The 22,900-nt window shown below is 38.5% G+C and overlaps 1 protein-coding gene across 2 annotated transcripts in view; it reads left to right on the top strand.

Annotated features, from left to right (window-relative positions):
- The first annotated feature begins 1,916 nt into the window (after positions 1-1,916).
- Positions 1,917-22,900, top strand: part of gpm6bb (glycoprotein M6Bb) — a 53,882-nt gene continuing 32,898 nt past the window's right edge. The window contains exon 1 of one of the 2 annotated variants that reach the window (XM_077216913.1): positions 1,917-2,057. In XM_077216913.1, coding sequence (XP_077073028.1) covers positions 2,054-2,057 — 4 coding nt within the window. In that variant the 5' untranslated portion in view covers positions 1,917-2,053. The remainder of the gene's footprint in view (positions 2,058-22,900) is intronic. The other variant, XM_077216915.1, reaches the window with a different exon arrangement.

Below are 22,900 nucleotides of genomic sequence, written 5' to 3' on the forward strand. Positions count from 1 at the left end.
AATAAAAGCTACTCAATCATGGATAAAATAACAAAAAAAAGTTCACTGACGCTCAGTTATATTGAGCCTCGATCCAAAACAAACTCATTTTTTGCATGTTTGAAGCCTCAGAGGACATCATCTTATAATCTAATAGCAAATAAACCAATGAAAGACTGAAAGACTCATGCATTAGAATAAAGCTCTTGAAGTTACTGGTGTTTTTGTGTTATATACAGGACTGTGAACAATCTGAAAAACTCAAAATCGAGGCCCTGAAAACAGTGTTTCTGAGAATACCCTCGACTCTTTCTCCGGGTTTCCATTGACTGAAGCCATTTGGCCCGTTCTGAAAGGGTTTGTGATTCGGGCTCCTCAGGATCCTGGGATACGAAATGCCAGTTCGCTGGATCATTCAGCTCTCGAGGCCTTGAAGCACAATCTGCTGATGCGCCATGAATAGAGATTAGAATAGAGTCTGAACTGAAACGATTCTCACCATCTATTCTACATTAACCCTTCAGCATCGGGTCAGTCGGCGCAGGAGATCAGTCACATAATGATTGACATTTCAACATGTGTTGTTTACACTAATGAACTGGTCATGTTGGGGACTGCATAATGCCTGATATTTGAGTTATTATTAATATTATTAAACCAGATATTAGGTATAATGCAATTCAAAACATGACATGAAAGTAAGCTTTTAAATTAATCAACTAATATTTTACATTTTAACATATTATTTGCATAATAATAGGCCTGATAATAATAATAATGTTTTATTATTATTATTAAAATACCAGATAAAATATCAAGACATTTGAACTTTGAATTATTTGCATAGTAATAATAATAAAATGTAATAATAATAATACTTTTTATTATTATTAATATTATTACGCTAAAAAAATCATATGATCAATAAGCTTTGACAACATATGTTTTTACATTGCTTTAACTCATCAAAATAAGTTAAGCGATTTTTAAGCAAGATATACAAGATTCAACTAATTTTTAAGTCAGTTTAATGTAACTTAAGTTGAAATGACTTAAACATCCAAGCTGATTGTACTTAATAATTTAATGCAGCAACTTTCTTACACTGTAAAAAATTATTTTCATGATTTATCACAACTTTTTTTCTTTTGTCAAATCAACTTAGATTATTAATGTGGTTCAGATAACATAATATTTTGAGATTCTGTTGATTAAACCAATCTCCTTTTTTTTCCAATTAACTCAAAATTTTAAGGCAGCTAGGTTACTTTTTTAAGTTAAACCAACAATTATTTTATTAGTTATAGTTATTATTACAGTGTACATTGAATATTAGTATTATCATTATTATTATTCAACTTATAAATTACTCTAATGGTTGAAATTTGAGCTTGTTTAATTTCCACTAAATTAATGACAATATGTGATAAATATATAAATATTATTATTACTATTTATATGTTAATCAAATTTATACAGTAACAATAAAATAATAGTCATCATCATAATCATCATTACTATTATTATAAGTCAGCTTATAAAATAGTCAACCAATGATTGACATTTGAACTTATTTAATTGACACTAAATGAACATGTTGCATGAGACAATATTTGACAACAGATCACAACTGTTTATCTTTTTATCAAATCAACCTATAGATAATTAATGTGATTCAGATAGCCTAACACAATATTTTGAGTTTCTGTTTATTAAACCGATCTCCTTTGTTGTATTAATGTCAATGTCACGGAAGCCAATGTAAAGACGTTTTCACGTTTTTTATTCATTGATAATCTCATGGCAGCGTTTTGAACCTTTTGAATAGATGCTTGACGATTAACTCGATTGTTTAATGAACTCACTGGTAACTTACTTTTTTAAGTTACAGTGTAGGGAGGGAGAGAGGGAGGGCGAGGGGGAGGGTAATCCCTGCTGGTGACGTCACGCGCGTGCACCTACTGTGAGTGAGTCAGTCAGTGTGAGCTCGCTCGCGGAGTCAGCGTTCCCGTTACCCGTTCAACTCTCAACACAGTTGATGTGACTCCTGCAGAAGTGCTGGAACGCTTGAAAAATGGGTATGTGAACTTATAAACCGAGTTTATTAAATACTTTCACGCAGTAGTTTGAAAGTTTGAGCGTTTTTTCCCTCAGACTGTGACAGTTAGTCAGTTTAACAGTTACCTCAGAACGGACGCGCGCGCGACTGTTGTGGAAATATACATTTTTTCTCGCTTTGTTTCTGTAAAGTCTGTGTATTTCTTTGTATCTGACACAGTTCGAGAGTGATCGGCATTAGTCTAGGTATCTTAACCGAGCAGCGCTGAGAAGTGAGATTATGGATTACACTAAAGAGATTTGATTTCCTACCAACCGCATCTCATGTCAGCTGTAAACAAGAGTAGACTGAAGTAAACGGTGGAACAGATTGTAATTTGACAGCAGTTTGCTATTTTGTTTTGTTGTGAACCGCTAACAAAAAAAATTTTATAGAGCGTTTTTGCTAACGTTCCTAAGTAATAAAACAATATTTCTGAATGTTTAAGGAACGTTCAAACCGTCCAGTCTAAAAAAAAAATGTTTTAAACGTTTTTTCTTGGTTATTCGAACGTTAAAGAAACGTTCGATTTGATCATTCTTCAAACATTTTGGGAACGTTACTTTTGATTTTTTTGTCTAAACGTTCTGAAACATTTAAAATAAAATAAAAAAAGTTTCAAACATCTAAAACGTTTCAGAGAAAATAGTCCAAGAACGATGCATAAATAAAGTTTTTTGCTGGCGTTCTGAGAACATTATTAAATTTGAATCTATTAACATTACTGGAAAAACTTTTGTTCTTAACTTTGAGAGAACCTTGCCGGACCGTTCCCTGTTAGCCGGGTAAACCCTGTTTTCTTACAATTCTGTTTAAAATATTAAGTTTCCGTTCATGTGAATTTGATCTAATCCACCTCATTAGGATTGTTCGTTTTCAATGAGCAAATGCAAACCCAGTTTGGCAAAGAAAATCTGCATGTGCTGTTTCTATGCATTTATAACTCAATCAGTGGTTCTTCTAATCTGGCTTTTGCTTTGGTTCACATGATTTACATTGATCATCCAGCAACCGCTTATTAACCATACAAAGAGTACTATTATCATTTACATAATGTGATTTGGTTGATGGGTTTTAAAGGGTTAATTCACCCAAAAATTCAAATGATCCCATAATTGTCCACCTCAAGCCATTCTAGGTGTATAACTTTCTTCTTTCAGCCAAACACAGAGTTATATATTAAAAATATCCTGGCTCTTAAGCTTTGTAATGGAAGTGAATTGTAACTTTATTAACCTTTATTACTTTAAAGGTTATTACTTTATTAAGGCCTTTATTAATGATTACTTTTATGATGGATGGATGCACTTTTTTTGGGTTACAACCCAAAAACCCCTTGAAATCAGTCATATTTATGAAAAGGTACTTGAAAAGTGCTTGAATTATTGAAAGACAATATCCTATATGTGAAATTAGTCTTTAATTTTATTGATAAAACAATATTTTCACACAAAATCAATGCTGCAGCCCGTCTGATATAGATATAAAGGAATTTTGCATGGCTATGAGCGTGATATTGCTCATAAATATCCAAGTATGTGATACAGCTTTTATTCTTCACGTCAATCATATATTCATGGGAGAAAAATCAGTTTGAATAAGGAAAGCGATATCTTTGTCATAGTATCCTATCAATGGTTAAAGTTACCACATCATTGCATGTGCTGCACTTTATACGTGCCAGTTTGTTTTATTAGTTTATTTTTGTTTATATGTTTACCTTAAGATATTGTTTGATAAGTGAGATCTCTGATTGTAGTCCTTGAAAACCAAAAAAGTAGTGCTTGAAAAATACTTGAAAATTTCATTTGACAGTATCTGATACTGTAACTGATTATGTTTGACTGAAAGAAGAAACTCAGATGGATTGAGTCTGATTAAATCATGGGATAAATTTCATTTTTGGGTGAATTAACCCTTTAAGGTTATCACAACCTGTCATGTAATCACCCGTTTAATTTGACAAGCTTCTACCAAGTGACAGATGATATACAGCAAAATACTGGAGAGTCGGTAGGATGCACAAACTTTGACATGAACAGCAAAACGAATGGGAGGATTTTCTCTTCCCTTTCAAATGTTGACAATGCGCAGTTCTACATTTAGTCTGCATTCAGCATTGCTGTCTCTGACCCATCAGTCTCTGTGTAAAGTCTTGTATAATATGTCCTGCAGATGTTTGAATAGATGTGGAGGATTTGAGCGAGTAGAATAGCCTGTACTGTGAGTTTCCACTCTGAAACGGGCAGATGAGGAGAGAGGCGCCACTTCCACGGATGTTTACCACTATTTAAAAGCTCCCGACTGAATTATGGGCTTTGGGACCGTAAGAAGGGCTGTAGGCCAGATGGAGACGAGGATAAACGCTCTCGCTGTTTCTGTTCACGTTCAGAGCTCAGGAATCTGTCTCAGCACTTGGTTATACGATTAACCTGTTTTTAGTTTCAGCACAATATCATTTGTTATGCAATATTGCAGTGTTCATTATTAGGGATGGACCGAATCCACTGGATTACGATTCTGTCGAATACGAAACCGAATACCGAATCCTCAGTCCATTAACACAGGAAACACATTAATGAAGTAAATAACATCCACAGCAGTGTGTTTTTCATTTCACTTTATTTTAACTGTAAAAGAAAAGAAAAAAAAAGAATAGGCAACATTATGCCTGGATGACAAGTGGGATAAACTATTTTGACAATTACCATAGGCCTATGTTTACTAGGGCTGTCACTTTACGTTCGAAAATCGATTGCACAATCGATCGGACCAACCAACACAAGATTCGAAAACATAAATAGGGAATCGATTTTAACTGCCTTTTTTTTTAACCAAAAATGTGTTTTAGGTAGACGGATCAATACAGTACACAGAACATGTAGGATGTTGGAAAATAACAATGTATTTTCTGTTAACCAAATGCTGTTTAATATTCGCTATTACTTCAGTGCAAGTGAACAAGCGCGCCGTTATTTGTTGCTTAGTGACGTGTGTGTTCAAGCAAGCCAGAAATGCGCAGATTCTGCGCAATACGCTGTATTTAATATTTCGTGAGGACTCACGAGTTGCGTATTTGCGCTAAATCCACGCAGATTTGCCTTACACGAACTTCCCCCGCAAAGTGAGTAAATATAGAAACACGCCAAATTGGCTCTTGATATGACAGCGTTACCCGCCAAAGTTAATTTTTAACCGAATTTGGCGGGTGTTAATTTCAATCCTTGAATGCTGCACTCCTGTTCGTCATTGTGCAAAAAACTTCACGCCAATAAATCATCAGAAATACTGCTGACTTGTGCGCGTCTCAAGCGCCCTCTTTACTTTCGTCCTAATGCCTGTTAGTTGTCCATGGATTTGCCAATATTTGGTGTTGAAAATTGGAAATGTCTTTAGACATGGAAAATTCGATTTTACAATCGATTCGATGAACACATAGGCTAAGTCTCAAAAATTGAACAGAATTTTTTTACAAAAGTGACAGCCCTAATGTTTACCCTATCTCAAGATCCAATCAATATCCAAAATATTAGCCTTTTAGATTTATAATCTCGTGTGTGATCTGAGGCCCACTGTTTGTTCGGTGTTGGGCTAGCAAAGCTGGTAATGGTCGTTGGGTTAACACACGTTTTTAGTTGTGACTGTCCTTCCTTTGCCGTTCCTGAAGTTGCTGCATTTTGTCTATCCGTAGATTCCTTCATGCACAACTCGTATTCTTTCCGATGTTTCATACGCAATTTTTTTTAACAGGGGCGATGTTGTGCTCGACTTTTTTTTAACAGCGGCGATGTTGTGCTCGGCAAATTGAACATGTAGCTCGACTTGAATCGGCTTCTTTAGACTGAAAGTACTGCAAAACAACACTTTTTCTCACAGCCAGCGGTCCACCTTCGTAAACACCTTCCCGTAATCACCCGCGGCGTGACGTCGACCAGCGTAGCGCAAGTCTAGGGTTCGGTTTGGTTCGGTGGAAAAACATTTTGAGGTTCGGCAGAAACCGAACCCCGTCAAAAAGCTAAATATTCGGCCGAAACCGAAGCCGACTCCTGGATTTATTATGAATGATTTATAGGTGCACATTGTTGTGTTAAAGTCCCACTGAAATGCCTTGGAACTCGCAACTTTGTTTGATGCTTTGAGGCAGGATATATTGAATGGCTCCTCCCCCTTTTCAAATAGCCAATAGCATTTAGTTTCCCTCACTGACTGACAGCACCATGGAAGCGGATCCGAGCGCTGATGATGCGCTGGATTCAATAGTAGAGGATTCATTCATTTCATTTCTTAACCAGCGTACAGTTAACGGAATAAAACCCGAGCGTTTGAGCAACCGAACACACACTGACGTGTCAACGGTCGCTGTGGTCAGGTGGTGTTTATAGCAGAGGGGGCGGAGCTTTAGATTCTAGAGACCCGGTGATGTCACAAAAATCCCTGATCCATTTTAGCGGAAGTGAGAGACTGTAAGTTTTGAATGCTTGTATCTCCTAAATGCACATTTTGTCATTGTTTTGGAACACACCATAACCTTAAGGCTAACATACAGGTGAAACACGAAAAATTAGAATATCGTGCAAAAGTTATAATTGTGATGATTATGGCTTACAGCTTATTAAAACCCCAAATTCAAAAGCTCAGAAAATTAGAATATTACATGAAATCAATAAAAAAAAAGGATTTTAAATACAGAAATGTCGGCCCTCTGAAAAGTATAATCATGCATATGTATATAGTTATACTAATATATTAATTTGAATTACTGAAATACTTGAACTGTTGCACGATATTCAAATTTTTCGAGTTTCACCTGTTTTCATACTGAAAGATAAAAAACTTAAATCAATATTTCAGGGGGCCTTTTTAAATTCATGTGGCTCATAATCTTGCATCTCTTCGCTGATAATGTGGGCAGGGCTATAACCTGCCACTCACATGAGATCAGCCAATAGCAAACCACAACCATCCAATCAATTCCCCACAAACACAGCCAAGCCCCGCCCACATTTGTTCTTGTTTCAGAAGCGTTTCACTCGGATATACGGACCAATAGAGGAGAAAAGTCTATTGCAACTTCCATTTCACGTTGACTTTAAAGCAAATGTTCAGTTCAGTCATTGTTTACTCACTTCTGTGTTGTTTCCAAACCTGTATGCTGTTATTTTGTATTTGGAAAAAAAAGGTAGATGTTTTGGAGGAGCTTCATGCAGCTCTTTTCTAAAAAATATTTTTAATGTTGAGAAAATAACAACTTCCAGGTTTGGAATGACATGTGGTCGAGTGAATGTGCTGAATTATTGCTTTAAATGCTCACGCTGATAACTTCAGCCAACATCTTGTTTTTATTTACTCTTTGAAGTATTTCCTCGTTAAGTCTACGTCGTTTCATCGCTTGTTTTTTTATGGCATGAACTGAGGCCTGTGTTTTTTGAGTTCTCAGGAAACTGGCAGACAAAACCCGAACGGGTTTGATTCAAGCCGTCGCAGCTGACAGTGTGAGAACGCGTGAGAGCTTTGGTTTGTTCTCGCTCACAGCACTGGCTTTGTGTCTAGTTCATCGGCCTCGTCTTTGTGCGACTCCAGAGACTGTTATCGTGAAGTTTGGAGATCCTGAAGAGAATAAAGCAGTGAATGAGAGACTGCACTGCAGCTGCATGCTGTAGTTACACAAACTTACTGTTACACTACTGACAGACGTTTGATTCTGCGGATATTTTTTTTAGATTTTACAAATGGCAGCTTTTCTGTTTCTCACAAAATAATGAGTACATTTTAGTGGTGCAACGGATCACAAAATTCAAGGTTCTTACAAGCCAGTGTCATTATAGTAGCCTAGTCTATTGGTTACCGTTTTACTGAATCTATATGATACTTCAATGCAATGTTTGAGTGGTAGATAATAACCATATATCGTCAATATTATAATATCAAGCTACCATAAATAAATCTGCAAATTTTACAAATCGATTTGCATTATAGCTTGAGGCAAGACAAATAATCATTACCTGATTCATGAAGATAAACGGAGGATAAGATAGCTTCCGTAACATAGTCAGGCGGACAAAAAAACCACCCAGACTACGGGGTGTCATTGGTTGTTGCGTTAAATGTTACCCAGATACAATAGTGCTATTTTCTGATTGGCTAACAACACCAGACGAACAACACCAGAGGAGACGCGCTTGAATTCATGCCTGTTCCACAGTGAGAGCGGCGCGGCCAGAGTTTTGGGCGCTGCGGCATATTAAATATATTACAAATAGTTTTTCAGCGTGAGAAATACAATGTGTGGCGGGAGAGCGTGACAAAAGACCGAAATGAGTGACTGTCACGCTCAATGCGTGACACTTGAAAGCCCTGCGATTTTAAGGAAGTGGGGGTGGTGCTGGAAGTGACGTATATGCCGTAAAGCAGTCGAGTTTTGTAGTTTTCTTTGTTCAAGTCGTGTGATTATCCCAGCAGTTAGGACATGATCCCACAAGATTTGTATCAACTCAGAAAACATTTCATCCCTGGATCGTTTATTTAAAGGGTTGTTTATGAATGTGCGGAATGCTTTTCAGAGAAGATAAGGTAACTTATTCTAGCACAATTCACACCCAGCGGTAATTCAGGAGAACAACATCTCTGAATGCTCCACATTAGGAGTGTAAATATGAATCGTTTCGTATCGATGCATCGATTATACAGCCGACGATTCGATGCATCGATGCGTCCGCAAGAGTATCGATTAATGTGTTTGTTTTGCCGCCTGTCTATTTTCAGCATCCGCTCATATGCGTACAAACGATTGTTGTTATGCACTGGGCTAACGTTAGTTAGTCACCGAACTAAACTGCCAGTGTGAATGCACCCTCAGTCACTTAGTCGGCGAATTCCAAGCTAGCATTTACTAACGTAAACAAACAGGCGCTAACGTGTACAAAAGGCTACTTCAACAGCTTACTTGAAAAGTCTAGGGTGCTTTCACACCAACTCGAAACGGAACGGCCACGGTTCGCATGAAAAATCGCTAATTATGTAAACGCTGTCTGTCATGCGGACCCGGGTGCGCACAGGGGTACCAAACCCGAGACTGCCTGGAGGAGGTGTATGGCGTTATTTTTTAGTCAAAAGTTGTGAGCGTGTAAGACATGCTCACGAGCACATTATGTTATTTCACACGCGCAAAAATGAACCTGCGCTGAGTTCGGTTGCACTCGAACCGTGCCGCGGCTCGCGTGAATGTGAAAGCATCACGGACTCGGGTGCGCACTTGTTCAGGAAGTAAGTGACCTGCGCATGCTTTTTAGCTGATTATGGGATTATAGTGTTGATAATTTACCTTGGATAAGAGCGAGAGTGAGTCTGCAGTGTATTCGCACACACATAGCGCGTGGACATTAACAAATTAATGGAAATTCACTGTCTCCTGCGTTTGCAATCAGCAAAAAAGGCAAATGCGACACACAGTAAACCGGTGTTGTTCACTCAGCTGTGCATAATAGCACCAAATAAAATAAAAGAACACAATATATTGACCCGCGTTCTGTTTTCTATCATGCGTCGTGCACGTTTGCGATGAGGTAAGATGCACGGAAACGCACCAGGATTCGATAGAATCAAGTTTTGGACTGTATGCAGTAACTGTTATATTTGCTGTTATATTTGCAGTGCATTGAGCACAACATACACATTATGTGAATAGAATACTGTTCCTGTATTCTCGATAAAAGGCAAATTATAAAAAATTTGATTTATTTGAAACTCAATAGATACCATGTAAAAATATCGATTATTGAATCGCATCGAATCGTATCGCGGGGAATTCTGAAGTATCGAAAATAATCGAATCGTTTGGCTTAAGAAATCGGTATCGCATCGAATCGTCATGTAGGCTCCGATTTACACCCCTACTCCACATGAAACTTTGGTCTTCCGACCTTTTAACATCGTGTCGATTCATTTTGGTTAATATGTTGTGTGAGGGAGAGAGAGCAAGACAGCGCTTGGTGTGGAGATGGTGAAGTCTTGTTTACACTTTTGCCTGGCTCCGAAGTGAGAGAGTGCGGGCGCGCGACCGGGTCTCTCTCTCTCTCTCTCTCTCTCTCTCTCTCTCTCTCTCTCTCTCTGTGCTCGTTCTTTCAGTTAAACGTGCCCTGTCACAAGCCCAGCAGTTCAATTCGCTTTGGTGGTCGCTAAAAAAATTTCAATGCAGTAAAAACCCTGTTATTGCAAACAGGAAACAGCATAATTTGTCTCGTTTAGCAAAATAAAGCCAAGTTTTAGATCGTCTTTTCCTCTCCATGATTACCTCCTCTGCTCAAATCACTTGGACGTCGCACTATGGTGCCAGATAAAGGACAAAAGGGAAAGTTGTGAGTTCACGGTCTGTATATTATGGCTGGGACTCGGAGCAGGAGCATCGATAAGAGGAATCGTTAACGTCGAGGGCATACAATATCGACGGTTCGTAAAACTTAGAACCGGTTCTCGAGTGGAACTGGTTTTCAATTCCCATCCCTAATAGTGAGCCAACGTGTGACGTACAACACAGAAGCGCTGCGCTATATCACTAGTGGACTCACTCGAGGCCCACAGAGAAGGAAATTAATTCCTATATACACCAAACTTTCCAGTCTTGTACCTAGCTAGCCTATATTATGAAAACATTTACAGAGGGATTTGTAAGTATATTATTCCTAGCCTGATTTATATAACATTTTATTCCAAAAAACATGGCGAAAATATTTTTTTAAGGCTATTGACAGTATATTCTGAATTTACAGGATAAAAAAAGTAGATATCCATAAATCCCTCTGTAATTGTTTCCCCATCTAATATGTGAACACAATGAAAAAAGAAATTTGTCCAATATTGAGATTTCGTTTTTAAAAATATATACAAATTAGCGCATATTTAATTACATAAAGGCTAATTTGCATATTTAAAAATTAAATTACAGAAAACTTGTAATAATTTTTTTTCTCATCTTAATGTAGAAGTTTCATGGTGATATCTGCTAGTTAAAAACTGTACCCTATCGCCCAGCCCTATACAGACCCCAAATAAATTATTTAACAATTTAATTATTATAAATTTTTTTGGACTGCATTGTAAACTTTCACTTCTTTATATTGTATTTATTTTATTTCTTTGAACCTTTTTATGATTCATTTTTATACATAGCACTTTACTTGCGCTAAATATAATGTTATAAAATATAATGCTGTATAAATAAACTTCAGAACCGCCAGAATCTGAACTATAGCTTCAGTTCTTTCTGTAGCTGTTCGAGTTCTCTTGTGGACAGTCATTTTTTAAGCACGACATAATGGACTCCTGGAAAGATTTAGTCACTTTTAAGCATTTACATTTTGCCAGAGCTGCCTCTGTGTTTACAGCATCCAGACCAGAATGAGTATCAAATTGGCTTGTAATGAAATGTTTTTATTTGATTCACAGGAGTTTATATATTTAAAATCTCTGGGTGTGGTTGTATTTATGTTGTTTGATTTGGTGTTTGTTTCATAGTCTGTCATGTTTTGGAGGAAAGAATGTCATCAATTTGTCAGAAGTAATTTCTTGTGTTGGTTGATGACTCTCTCCTGCGATGTGTCGGTGTGGTTTTCCTAAAGTCAACATGAAATCCGAATTTTTCCTATTTTCTTTCATAACCCATGTTTCTTGTGTAATTGTGCATGATGGTTCATCCGTGCACATTGTTCCAAAGAAAAATGCTGTAATCTTTTATCAAAATGCTCACCTCTGTAATTCTCCTGACCTTGCAGATTCGTAACACCCACTTTTTTTCAATAAATTTCCGATGGATAAAATCAAGATCCTCCTCCTTTTTCTGTTGAAGATTCTGTTTTGAAAATGCATCCCATTATGGAATTTACATGGACTGCAAATGGCATTTCATATTGAATTTTTAGTTAATTCACCCTAACTGAAAATTCTGTCATAATTTACTCACTCTCCAAACCCGTGAGACTTGCGTTCATCAAACAAAAATTAAGATATTTTAACGAAATCTGAGAGATTTCTGTCCCTCCATTGACCGTCAATGCAACTACCACTTTGTTGCTTCAAAAAGTTCAGAGATCGTACGCATCACGTTTGAGCTTCTCAAGAACCAATGAGGCTCATTCTCGTGTTACGCATCACTTTTGAGCTTCTCAAGAACCAATGATGTTCATTCTCGTGTTACGCATCACGTTTGAGCTTCTCAAGAACCAATGAGGTTCATTCTTGTGTTACGCATCACGTTTGAGCTTCTCAAGAACCAATGAGGCTCATTCTCGTGTTACGCATCACTTTTGAGCTTCTCAAGAACCAATGAGGTTCATTCTCGTGTTACGCATCACTTTTGAGCTTCTCAAGAACCAATGAGGTTCATTCTTGTGTTACGCATCACGTTTGAGCTTCAGCAAGAACCAATGATGTTCATTCTCGTGTTAAGCATCACGTTTGAGCTTCTCAAGAACCAATGATGTTCATTCTTCTGTTACGCAGCACGTTTGAGTTTCTCAAGAACCAATGATGTTCATTCTCGTGTTACGCATCACGTTTGAGCTTCTCAAGAACCAATGATGTTCATTCTCGTGTTACGCATCACGTTTGAGCTTCTCAAGAACCAATGATGTTCATTCTCGTGTTACGCATCACGTTTGAGCTTCTCAAGAACCAATGAAGCTCATTCTCATGTTACACATCACGTTTGAGTTTCTCAAGAACCAATGAAGCTCATTCTCGTGTTACGCATCACGTTTGAGTTTCTCAAGAACCAATGAAGCTCATTCTCATGTTACACATCACGTTTGAGTTTCTCAAGAACCAATGAAGCTCATTCTCGTGTTACGCATCACGTTTGAGCTTCTCAAGAACCAATGATGTTCATTCTCGTGTTACGCATCACGTTTGAGTTTCTCAAGAACCAATGAAGCTCATTCTTCTGTTACGCATCACGTTTGAGCTTCTCAAGAACCAATGATGTACATTCTCGTGTTACGCAGCATGTTTGAGTTTCTCAAGAACCAATGAGGTTCATTCTCGTGTTACGCATCACGTTTGAGCTTCTCAAGAACCAATGATGTTCATTCTCGTGTTACGCATCACGTTTGAGCTTCAGCAAGAACCAATGAAGCTCATTCTCGTGTTACGCATCACGTTTGAGTTTCTCAAGAACCAATGAGGTTCATTCTCGTATTACGCATCACGTTTGAGTTTCTCAAGAACCAATGAGGTTCATTCTCGTATTACGCATCACGTTTGAGTTTCTCAAGAACCAATGAGGTTCATTCTCGTATTACGCATCACGTTTGAGCTTCTCAAGAACCAATGATGTTCATTCTCGTGTTACGCATCACGTTTGAGCTTCAGCAAGAACCAATGAGGTTCATTCTCGTGTTACGCATCACGTTTGAGCTTAAGCAAGAACCAATGAGGTTCATTCTCGTGTTACGCATCACGTTTGAGCTTCTCAAGAACCAATGATGTTAATTCTTCTGTTACGCATCACGTTTGAGCTTCTCAAGAACCAATGAGGTTCATTCTCGTGTTACGCATCACGTTTGAGCTTCAGCAAGAACCAATGATGTTCATTCTCGTGTTACGCATCACGTTTGAGCTTCTAAAGAACCAATGATGTTCATTCTCGTGTTACGCATCACGTTTGAGCTTCTCAAGAACCAATGATGTTCATTCTTGTGTTACGCAGCATGTTTGAGTTTCTCAAGAACCAATGAGGGTTCATTCTCGTATTACGCATCACGTTTGAGCTTCAGCAAGAACCAATGAGGGTTCATTCTCGTGTTACGCATCACGTTTGAGCTTCTCAAGAACCAGTTATGTTCATTCTCGTGTTACGCATCACGTTTGAGCTTCAGCAAGAACCAATGAGGGTTCATTCTCGTGTTACGCATCACGTTTGAGCTTCAGCAAGAACCAATGAGGTTCATTCTCGTGTTACGCATCACGTTTGAGCTTCAGCAAGAACCAATGAGGTTCATTCTCGTGTTACGCATCACGTTTGAGCTTCTCAAGAACCAATGATGTTCATTCTCGTGTTACGCATCACGTTTGAGCTTCAGCAAGAACCAATGATGTTAATTCTTCTGCTACGCATCACGTTTGAGTTTATCAAGAACCAATGAAGCTTATTCTCGTGTTACGCATCACGTTTGAGCTTCTCAAGAACCAATGATGTTCATTCTCGTGTTACGCATCACGTTTGAGTTTCTCAAGAACCAATGAGGCTCATTCTCGTGTTACGCATCACGTTTGAGCTTCTCAAGAACCAATGATGTTCATTCTCGTGTTACGCATCACGTTTGAGTCTCTCAAGAACCAATGAAGCTCATTCTTCTGTTACGCATCACGTTTGAGCTTCTCAAGAACCAATGAGGTTCATTCTCGTGTTACACATCACGTTTGAGCTTCTCAAGAACCAATGATGTTCATTCTCGTGTTACGCAGCATGTTTGAGTTTCTCAAGAACCAATGAGGTTCATTCTCGTATTACGCATCACGTTTGAGCTTCTCAAGAACCAATGATGTTCATTCTCGTGTTACGCATCACGTTTGAGTTTCTCAAGAACCAATGAAGCTCATTCTTCTGTTACGCATCACGTTTGAGCTTCTCAAGAACCAATGAGGTTCATTCTCGTGTTACACATCACGTTTGAGCTTCTCAAGAACCAATGATGTTCATTCTCGTGTTACGCAGCATGTTTGAGTTTCTCAAGAACCAATGAAGCTCATTCTCGTGTTACGCATCACGTTTGAGTTTCTCAAGAACCAATGAAGCTCATTCTCATGTTACACATCACGTTTGAGTTTCTCAAGAACCAATGAAGCTCATTCTCGTGTTACGCATCACGTTTGAGTTTCTCAAGAACCAATGAAGCTCATTCTCATGTTACACATCACGTTTGAGTTTCTCAAGAACCAATGAAGCTCATTCTCGTGTTACGCATCACGTTTGAGCTTCTCAAGAACCAATGATGTTCATTCTCGTGTTACGCATCACGTTTGAGTTTCTCAAGAACCAATGAAGCTCATTCTTCTGTTACGCATCACGTTTGAGCTTCTCAAGAACCAATTATGTACATTCTCGTGTTACGCAGCATGTTTGAGTTTCTCAAGAACCAATGAGGTTCATTCTCGTGTTACGCATCACGTTTGAGCTTCTCAAGAACCAATGATGTATATTCTCGTGTTACGCATCACGTTTGAGCTTCAGCAAGAACCAATGAAGCTCATTCTCGTGTTACGCATCACGTTTGAGTTTCTCAAGAACCAATGAGGTTCATTCTCGTATTACGCATCACGTTTGAGTTTCTCAAGAACCAGTGAGGTTCATTCTCGTATTACGCATCACGTTTGAGTTTCTCAAGAACCAATGAGGTTCATTCTCGTATTACGCATCACGTTTGAGCTTCTCAAGAACCAATGATGTTCATTCTCGTGTTACGCATCACGTTTGAGCTTCAGCAAGAACCAATGAGGTTCATTCTCGTGTTACGCATCACGTTTGAGCTTCAGCAAGAACCAATGAGGTTCATTCTCGTGTTACGCATCACGTTTGAGCTTCTCAAGAACCAATGATGTTAATTCTTCTGTTACGCATCACGTTTGAGCTTCTCAAGAACCAATGAGGTTCATTCCCGTGTTACGCATCACGTTTGAGCTTCAGCAAGAACCAATGATGTTCATTCTCGTGTTACGCATCACGTTTGAGCTTCTCAAGAACCAATGATGTTCATTCTCGTGTTACGCATCACGTTTGAGCTTCTCAAGAACCAATGATGTTCATTCTTGTGTTACGCAGCATGTTTGAGTTTCTCAAGAACCAATGAGGGTTCATTCTCGTATTACGCATCACGTTTGAGCTTCAGCAAGAACCAATGAGGTTCATTCTCGTGTTACGCATCACGTTTGAGCTTCTCAAGAACCAGTTATGTTCATTCTCGTGTTACGCATCACGTTTGAGCTTCAGCAAGAACCAATTAGGGCTCATTCTCGTGTTGCGCATCACGTTTGAGCTTCAGCAAGAACCAATGAGGTTCATTCTCGTGTTACGCATCACGTTTGAGCTTCAGCAAGAACCAATGAGGTTCATTCTCGTGTTACGCATCACGTTTGAGCTTCTCAAGAACCAATGATGTTCATTCTCGTGTTACGCATCACGTTTGAGCTTCAGCAAGAACCAATGATGTTAATTCTTCTGTTACGCATCACGTTTGAGTTTATCAAGAACCAATGAAGCTTATTCTCGTGTTACGCATCACGTTTGAGCTTCTCAAGAACCAATGATGTTCATTCTCGTGTTACGCATCACGTTTGAGCTTCTCAAGAACCAATGATGTTCATTCTCGTGTTACGCATCACTTTTGAGCTTCTCAAGAACCAATGATGTTCATTCTTCTGTTACGCATCACGTTTGAGCTTCTCAAGAACCAAAGATGTTCATTCTTCTGTTACGCAGCACGTTTGAGTTTCTCAAGAACCAATGATGTTCATTCTCGTGTTACGCATCACGTTTGAGCTTCTCAAGAACCAATGATGTTCATTCTCGTGTTACGCATCACGTTTGAGCTTCTCAAGAACCAATGATGTTCATTCTCGTGTTACGCATCACGTTTGAGCTTCTCAAGAACCAATGAGGTTCATTCTCGTGTTACGCATCACGTTTGAGCTTCTCAAGAACCAATGATGTTCATTCTCGTGTTACGCATCACGTTTGAGCTTCAGCAAGAACCAATGATGTTCATTCTCGTGTTAAGCATCACGTTTGAGCTTCTCAAGAACCAATGATGTTCATTCTTCTGTTACGCAGCACGTTTGAGTTTCTCAAGAACCAATGATGTTCATTCTCGTGTTACGCATCACGTTTGAGCTTCTCAAGAACCAATGATGTTCATTCTCGTGTTACGCATCACGTTTGAGCTTCTCAAGAACCAATGATGTTCATTCTCGTGTTACGCATCACGTTTGAGCTTCTCAAGAACCAATGATGTTCATTCTCGTGTTACGCATCACGTTTGAGCTTCTCAAGAACCAATGATGTTCATTCTCGTGTTACGCATCACTTTTGAGCTTCTCAAGAACCAAAGATGTTCATTCTCGTGTTACGCAGCACGTTTGAGTTTCTCAAGAACCAATGATGTTCATTCTCATGTTACATAAAACGTTTGAGCTTCAGCAAGAACCAATGAGGTTCATTCTTGTGTTACGCATCACGTTTGAGCTTCAGCAAGAACCAATGAGGTTCATTCTTGTGTTACGCATCACGTTTGAGCTTCAGCAAGAACCAATGATGTTCATTCTCGTGTTACGCATCACTTTTGAGCATCTCAAGAACCAATGAGGTTCATTCCCGTGTTACGCAGAACAAATTCGTCATGACGTGTCCTGCTTTGTGCTATGGCTCCTTTAATCTACTCCCAAAAGTAGTTCACTGGTCCTGTCCATCATGTTTATTTGTTTCTCTTCATAATCGCATTGCACACAAAGAGGAGCATTGTGAATTGTGATATGAAATTATATGGAAGTGGGAGTGCTTGCTCAAGCATGGCCAATTTCCCTCACATTTGGGCATCAAAGGACCATTCAGAAGACAAGAGGGGCAAGAGCGAGTCGAATCTGCGGCCCTGCGCTGAATCCTTTCAGAGCCACATGATGGATCTAGCAAGAGCTCAAAAGTGTTCATGAGAGCTTTATAAATTAGTTGCCTATATTAGTGATACTGAAAGCTGCAGACTTCAGTGGTTTGGCCTTTCCAATCCAAATGTCAGTGAAAAGGCTTAAAGGGCAAACCTGTTATTTATGATGAACGTCTCAATAGAAAGATCAACCTCCTTTATTTGCATTTATTTTTTATTTAAAGATCCCTTGTGGTGAATATCAGGTTTTCGATGTTTATATGTCTATGTGGCGTTTTAATATGCTATGACAAACCATGTGCAAATTCATCAGTCAAAAAAAACATTGCAGAATATTTTATCCTAATTTGGATAGTATTCATAGGTCCACACATACTAAATTAAACAAGAGTGTAGAGTTACATTCAAGCTATTTTAAGGCATAAAGAAATTATTAATCCCAGGACAAAATGTCAATTTGAAGATCAAAGATGAGTTTTAAGGGCTAAAATTATTGATTACAAGGGGACTTTAAGAGTTAATTTTCATCTGTTTCATGAGTGAAGATGATTTCCACGTGCTGAAACCTTATTCACATTACATTACTGCACATATTCCATGTACATGTTTTCCATGACACCATTTAGCATTGCTGTACTATTTTGATGTGGACTGTATCGATGGAAAACTGTGGAAAATAAATCAATATGTTTTTCCCGTTTGACCTATTTACATTATGCCAAGAACAGAAACCAGGACATAAAGAATATGTAAAGCACAATCAGTCATTTTTAGGTTTCCGGGTCAGCGCTAGAGAGAATCAAGCGTTTGATTAGACATTTCAACAGGTGGTAGAACACCTGTCAATCATGAATGAAAGGATGTGATTGGGTCCTGCATTGAGGGTTGGACTATAGAGTTCAGACTCTAAATTCTGATTGGATGAGTATAATTCAAAGTAGTAAAGTAGCTTAAATATCCTTATATAATCCTCTTTAATTCACATTTTCCCTCTGTTTTTCACATTATTCAATGTTTATTGAATGTTTTTCATACAATAATATTTATATTAGTATAGTATGTTTTACAGGAAAATATTTCAGTCTTTCTACTTCAAAATCTCACGTTTAATTAATGCGCTACTTTCTTTTTCTTTGTAATTTTTAATGAACTTTACTAGCAATTTCTGAGTGAAAATAGTTTCTGCACCAATTTTGACACCTTTATTACTCATTTTAAACGTCACTTGTGGGGAATGTAGTGTCGTTTTCCTGTCATCTGCTGTGCTACGTTTCTTCAGTGTGTTTATTGGTTGTTCTTCCTGGCCAGATCTCTAATCCCTGCATGAAATGATATCTGTCCTCCTTTGCTCATATTTGTTGGCTTTGGGCTTTTTAAAACATGCTACGTCGTTTGAAGTAAAGGCCCTTAAGTAGTCGTGATCTTTCTGAACCCCAGCTGCACTCATTTGCCACAGAAATAAATAGGGAAGCTTCCCCCCCCATATTTCCGTGGTCTTGGTTTGAACTGTCTGAGTGAAAGTAATTGGGAATGTGGCTTTAAAGGGAGTCGAAAGGCCTGAAGATTTTGGCATTCGGCCTGTGGAGCTCATTCAAGACTTCACAGATAGCTCTTTGTGCTCTGCTCATCTACTGTCGCTGCTAGTAGACAAAAGCCTCTGAATCTCTTCATTTGGCCACCGAGGAGCCCTTAACATGTGAATGGCCTGATGGAATCGCCACCGACTCTCAATTCGCAGCCGCAATAAGAAACCCAAGCAGAAAACTGGGTTTCTTTCTGGAGAAAATGAGAATGCATGCCTGTGCAGAGCTTGGTTGCTTACGGTCAAAAGAGACCATGCACATGTCTGCACTCTAAAAAACACCTTTCAACCCAAGGGCTGTGTAAATATAGGACAGAACACATGTTGGGTTAATTTTACCCAGAAAATTGGGTTGTTTATTTAACCCAGCATAAATGGCTGATTTAATCCATCATACTGTGTTGATTTGTTTTTTCTATAGTACTGTTTTTTTATTACTTTTATTTTAATACATTAATTCTGGGTTGTTCTATCTGACCCAGGTTCTGGGTTGCAAAAAACTACCCAAACACCGGGCTGTTACATCTGACACAGGAGCAGGGTAACACAAAAACTACCCAAAAACTGGGTTGTTACACCTGACACAGGAGCTGGGTAACACAAAAACTACCCAAACACTGGGTTGTTACATTTGACACAGGAGTGGGGTAACACAAAAACTACCCAAACACTGGGTTATTACATCTGACACAGGAGCAGGGTAAAACAAAAACTGGGTTGTTACATCTGACACAGGAGCAGGGTAACACAAAAACTACCCCAAAACTGGGTTGTTACATCTGACACAGGAGCAGGGTAACACAAAAACTACCCAAAAACTGGGTTGTTACATCTGACACAGGAGCAGGGTAACACAAAAACGACCCAAAAACTGGGTTGTTTCATCTGACCAAGGAGCGGGGTAACACAAAAACTACCCCAAAACTGAGTTGTTACATCTGACACAGGAGCAGGGTAACACAAAAACTACCCAAAAACTGGGTTGTTACATCTGACACAGGAGCAGGGTAACACAAAAACTACCCAAAAACTGGGTTGTTTCATCTGACCAAGGAGCGGGGTAACAAAAAAACTACCCAAACACTGGGTTATTACATCTGACACAGGAGCAGGGTAACACAAAAACTACCCAAAAACTGGGTTATTACATCTGACACAGGAGCAGGGTAACACAAAAACTACCCAAAACTGGGTTGTTACATCTGACACAGGAGCAGGGTAACACAAAAACTAACCAAAAACTGGGTTGTTACATCTGACACAGGACCGGGGTAACGCAAAAACTACCCAAACACTGGGTTGTTACATTTGACCCAAGAGGTGGGGTAACACAAAAACATCTGACCCAGGAGCTGGCTAACACAAAAACCACCCAAACACTGGGTTGTTGCATCTGACCCAGGAATTGGGTTACACAAAAACTACCCAAGAAATTGACCCAAAAGGCTCAACCCAGGATTTGGTTAGAATAAATAACCCAAGATTTTTTAGAGTGTGGTTTCTAGACCTGGCTGGGGTCCATCAGTTTATAGACTCTGCAAAGTATTTCTTTTAATATCCATTATCATCTGGAGTTGTTTGAACAGTTTCGGGAATGTCGCTGACAGCAATAGTAACATTTAAGCTCTCACTTGTTTTCATTGCAGGATTAGATGGGCTCATTACTTTCCTCTCCCCAAATTCCCTAGTGATTCCCTGACACTCTCGACCCCCTCAAGCATGTTTATGCAACACATCCATGATTCACTTCCCGGTTAGATATTTGTGATTCATCCGCATGTGATTCTGGTTTTGTGCTCTGGTTCACATCAGCTGGTGTCGCATGTTAATTCCCCAGCCTGAATGTTCAGGATTTTCCTCATCCGTAGCATTGAATTATTCGCTGTAAAGATGCGTAAAGAACTAACAGATGACCGTATCCTCAGATTCCCAAGCTTCTCTTTACATTATACGACAGCTGCATGAAATCCAATAGCGTGTGAGTTAACAGCGTATTGGAAGTTTTGGGAATTCAAAATGGTTTCTTGGCTCACGTGGAATACTTTGGGAAGTTGGTGTGAGGCTATAGATGATTACAGAATCATAATCATCTCTCATGAGACGACACCACAGAGTCACTACAAATGAACTGGTAAATTGACGTAGATGATTTCAATGGCGAAAGTCTTCAATTCAAATTAAAATAGACCTAAAATCTCAATGCTGATTTGAAACACCGAAGACACATTACGCTGAATAAATTAAATGCAGAATTGGTCCAAGAGCAGTGTTATTTAAGTTTATTATAGTTTTATTAATATTTTTAATTACTTTTATTTTTAAAGTTTTAGTTTTCATGGTAATTTTTTATTTTATTTTGCGTGCATATTTTTATTGAGTTTTACAACACATTTAACACAAGAACATAACATACACATGATTACAAACATAACTACTCAAATCCCTCCCCCTCCACATTGACCCTGGCAGCCGTAAAAAAATAAAAATAAACAAATAATAAAAATAAAAATTCTTTAAACATACAGTGCTTTATATATATCACACACTCCTATATCCTACAACTCCACACATCTATAGCCTCTTCAATATTTCCTTCTTTAACGAATCTCAAGAACATCTCCCAAATTTCGTAAAATTCAGAAGACTTCCCCTTGATCACACATGTAAGCTTTTTCACGGTAATTTTAGTTTATTTTTTAGTGATTTAATTTGTCAATTTAATCGTTTGTTTTTTGGTTAAGTAAACTGTTAGGTTGTGTTTAACAAATCGAGTTCTCACGATGGTCGTGCAAAGAGATGTGAACTCAGTCAGGCCACTCTCTCGAAATAAAGGAGTCAGCCATTCAGTTCAGCGCTCTTTAAAGCACACTCAATAGGGCAGCTGTTTATGCTCATGAATATTCAATGAGCTTCGGCACAGTCAGCTGCTCAGATCGACTCAACAAGCCGCCTGTTCTCGATCGATTCACATGTGAGAAATTAATAGACAGTATTTGGGATTTGTACAGATATAAAGCGTGTCTTTTAAATATCGGAAAAGCAGAGATACAAAGAGCCTTCACACAAACTATAAACATTCATGTGCCTTTTAGAGTTTCTTTGAAATAAATTGGCCTTGATAAATAAATAAAGTCCTTTTTATCCGAGGTCACATGAAAGAAGTGGTTCATCCAGAAATGGTGATCATGTGATGAACATCACTCACTTTGAGCTCTTTTATATTATAGCAGTGAGTGACTGTAGGAAATGTGATTTTATGGGTTATTTTTGTCATGCATAAACTATTGAGTGGTTTATTGCTTTTATAAAACAATATATTGTTTTAGCAGCAACATTGTATCACAGCTAGGTGCATTAGAGCATAGGTGTGTTTATCGAACAACTTTTATTAAAGTCATAGCTATCAGTTTTATTGTAGTTTTCAGGGTCGGGTTCTACAAGGAACATCTGGGTTTCATGTTTTTCTAAGCTTCATCTTCCTCTTTACTGAGGTGCCAAGCAGCGGGTGTGAAGTCACATGAGAGGGCAAATTTGGGTTTTAAACAACCTCAGAAGAGCTCATTTTCCCTCAAGCCCTAAAAACCAACAACAAAAACA

The sequence above is a fragment of the Siphateles boraxobius genome, unplaced genomic scaffold (genome assembly GCF_051911475.1).
Source record: "Siphateles boraxobius isolate OS27281-9 unplaced genomic scaffold, OSU_SipBor_1 7, whole genome shotgun sequence".
In the NCBI taxonomy this organism is placed as follows: Eukaryota; Metazoa; Chordata; class Actinopteri; order Cypriniformes; family Leuciscidae; genus Siphateles; species Siphateles boraxobius.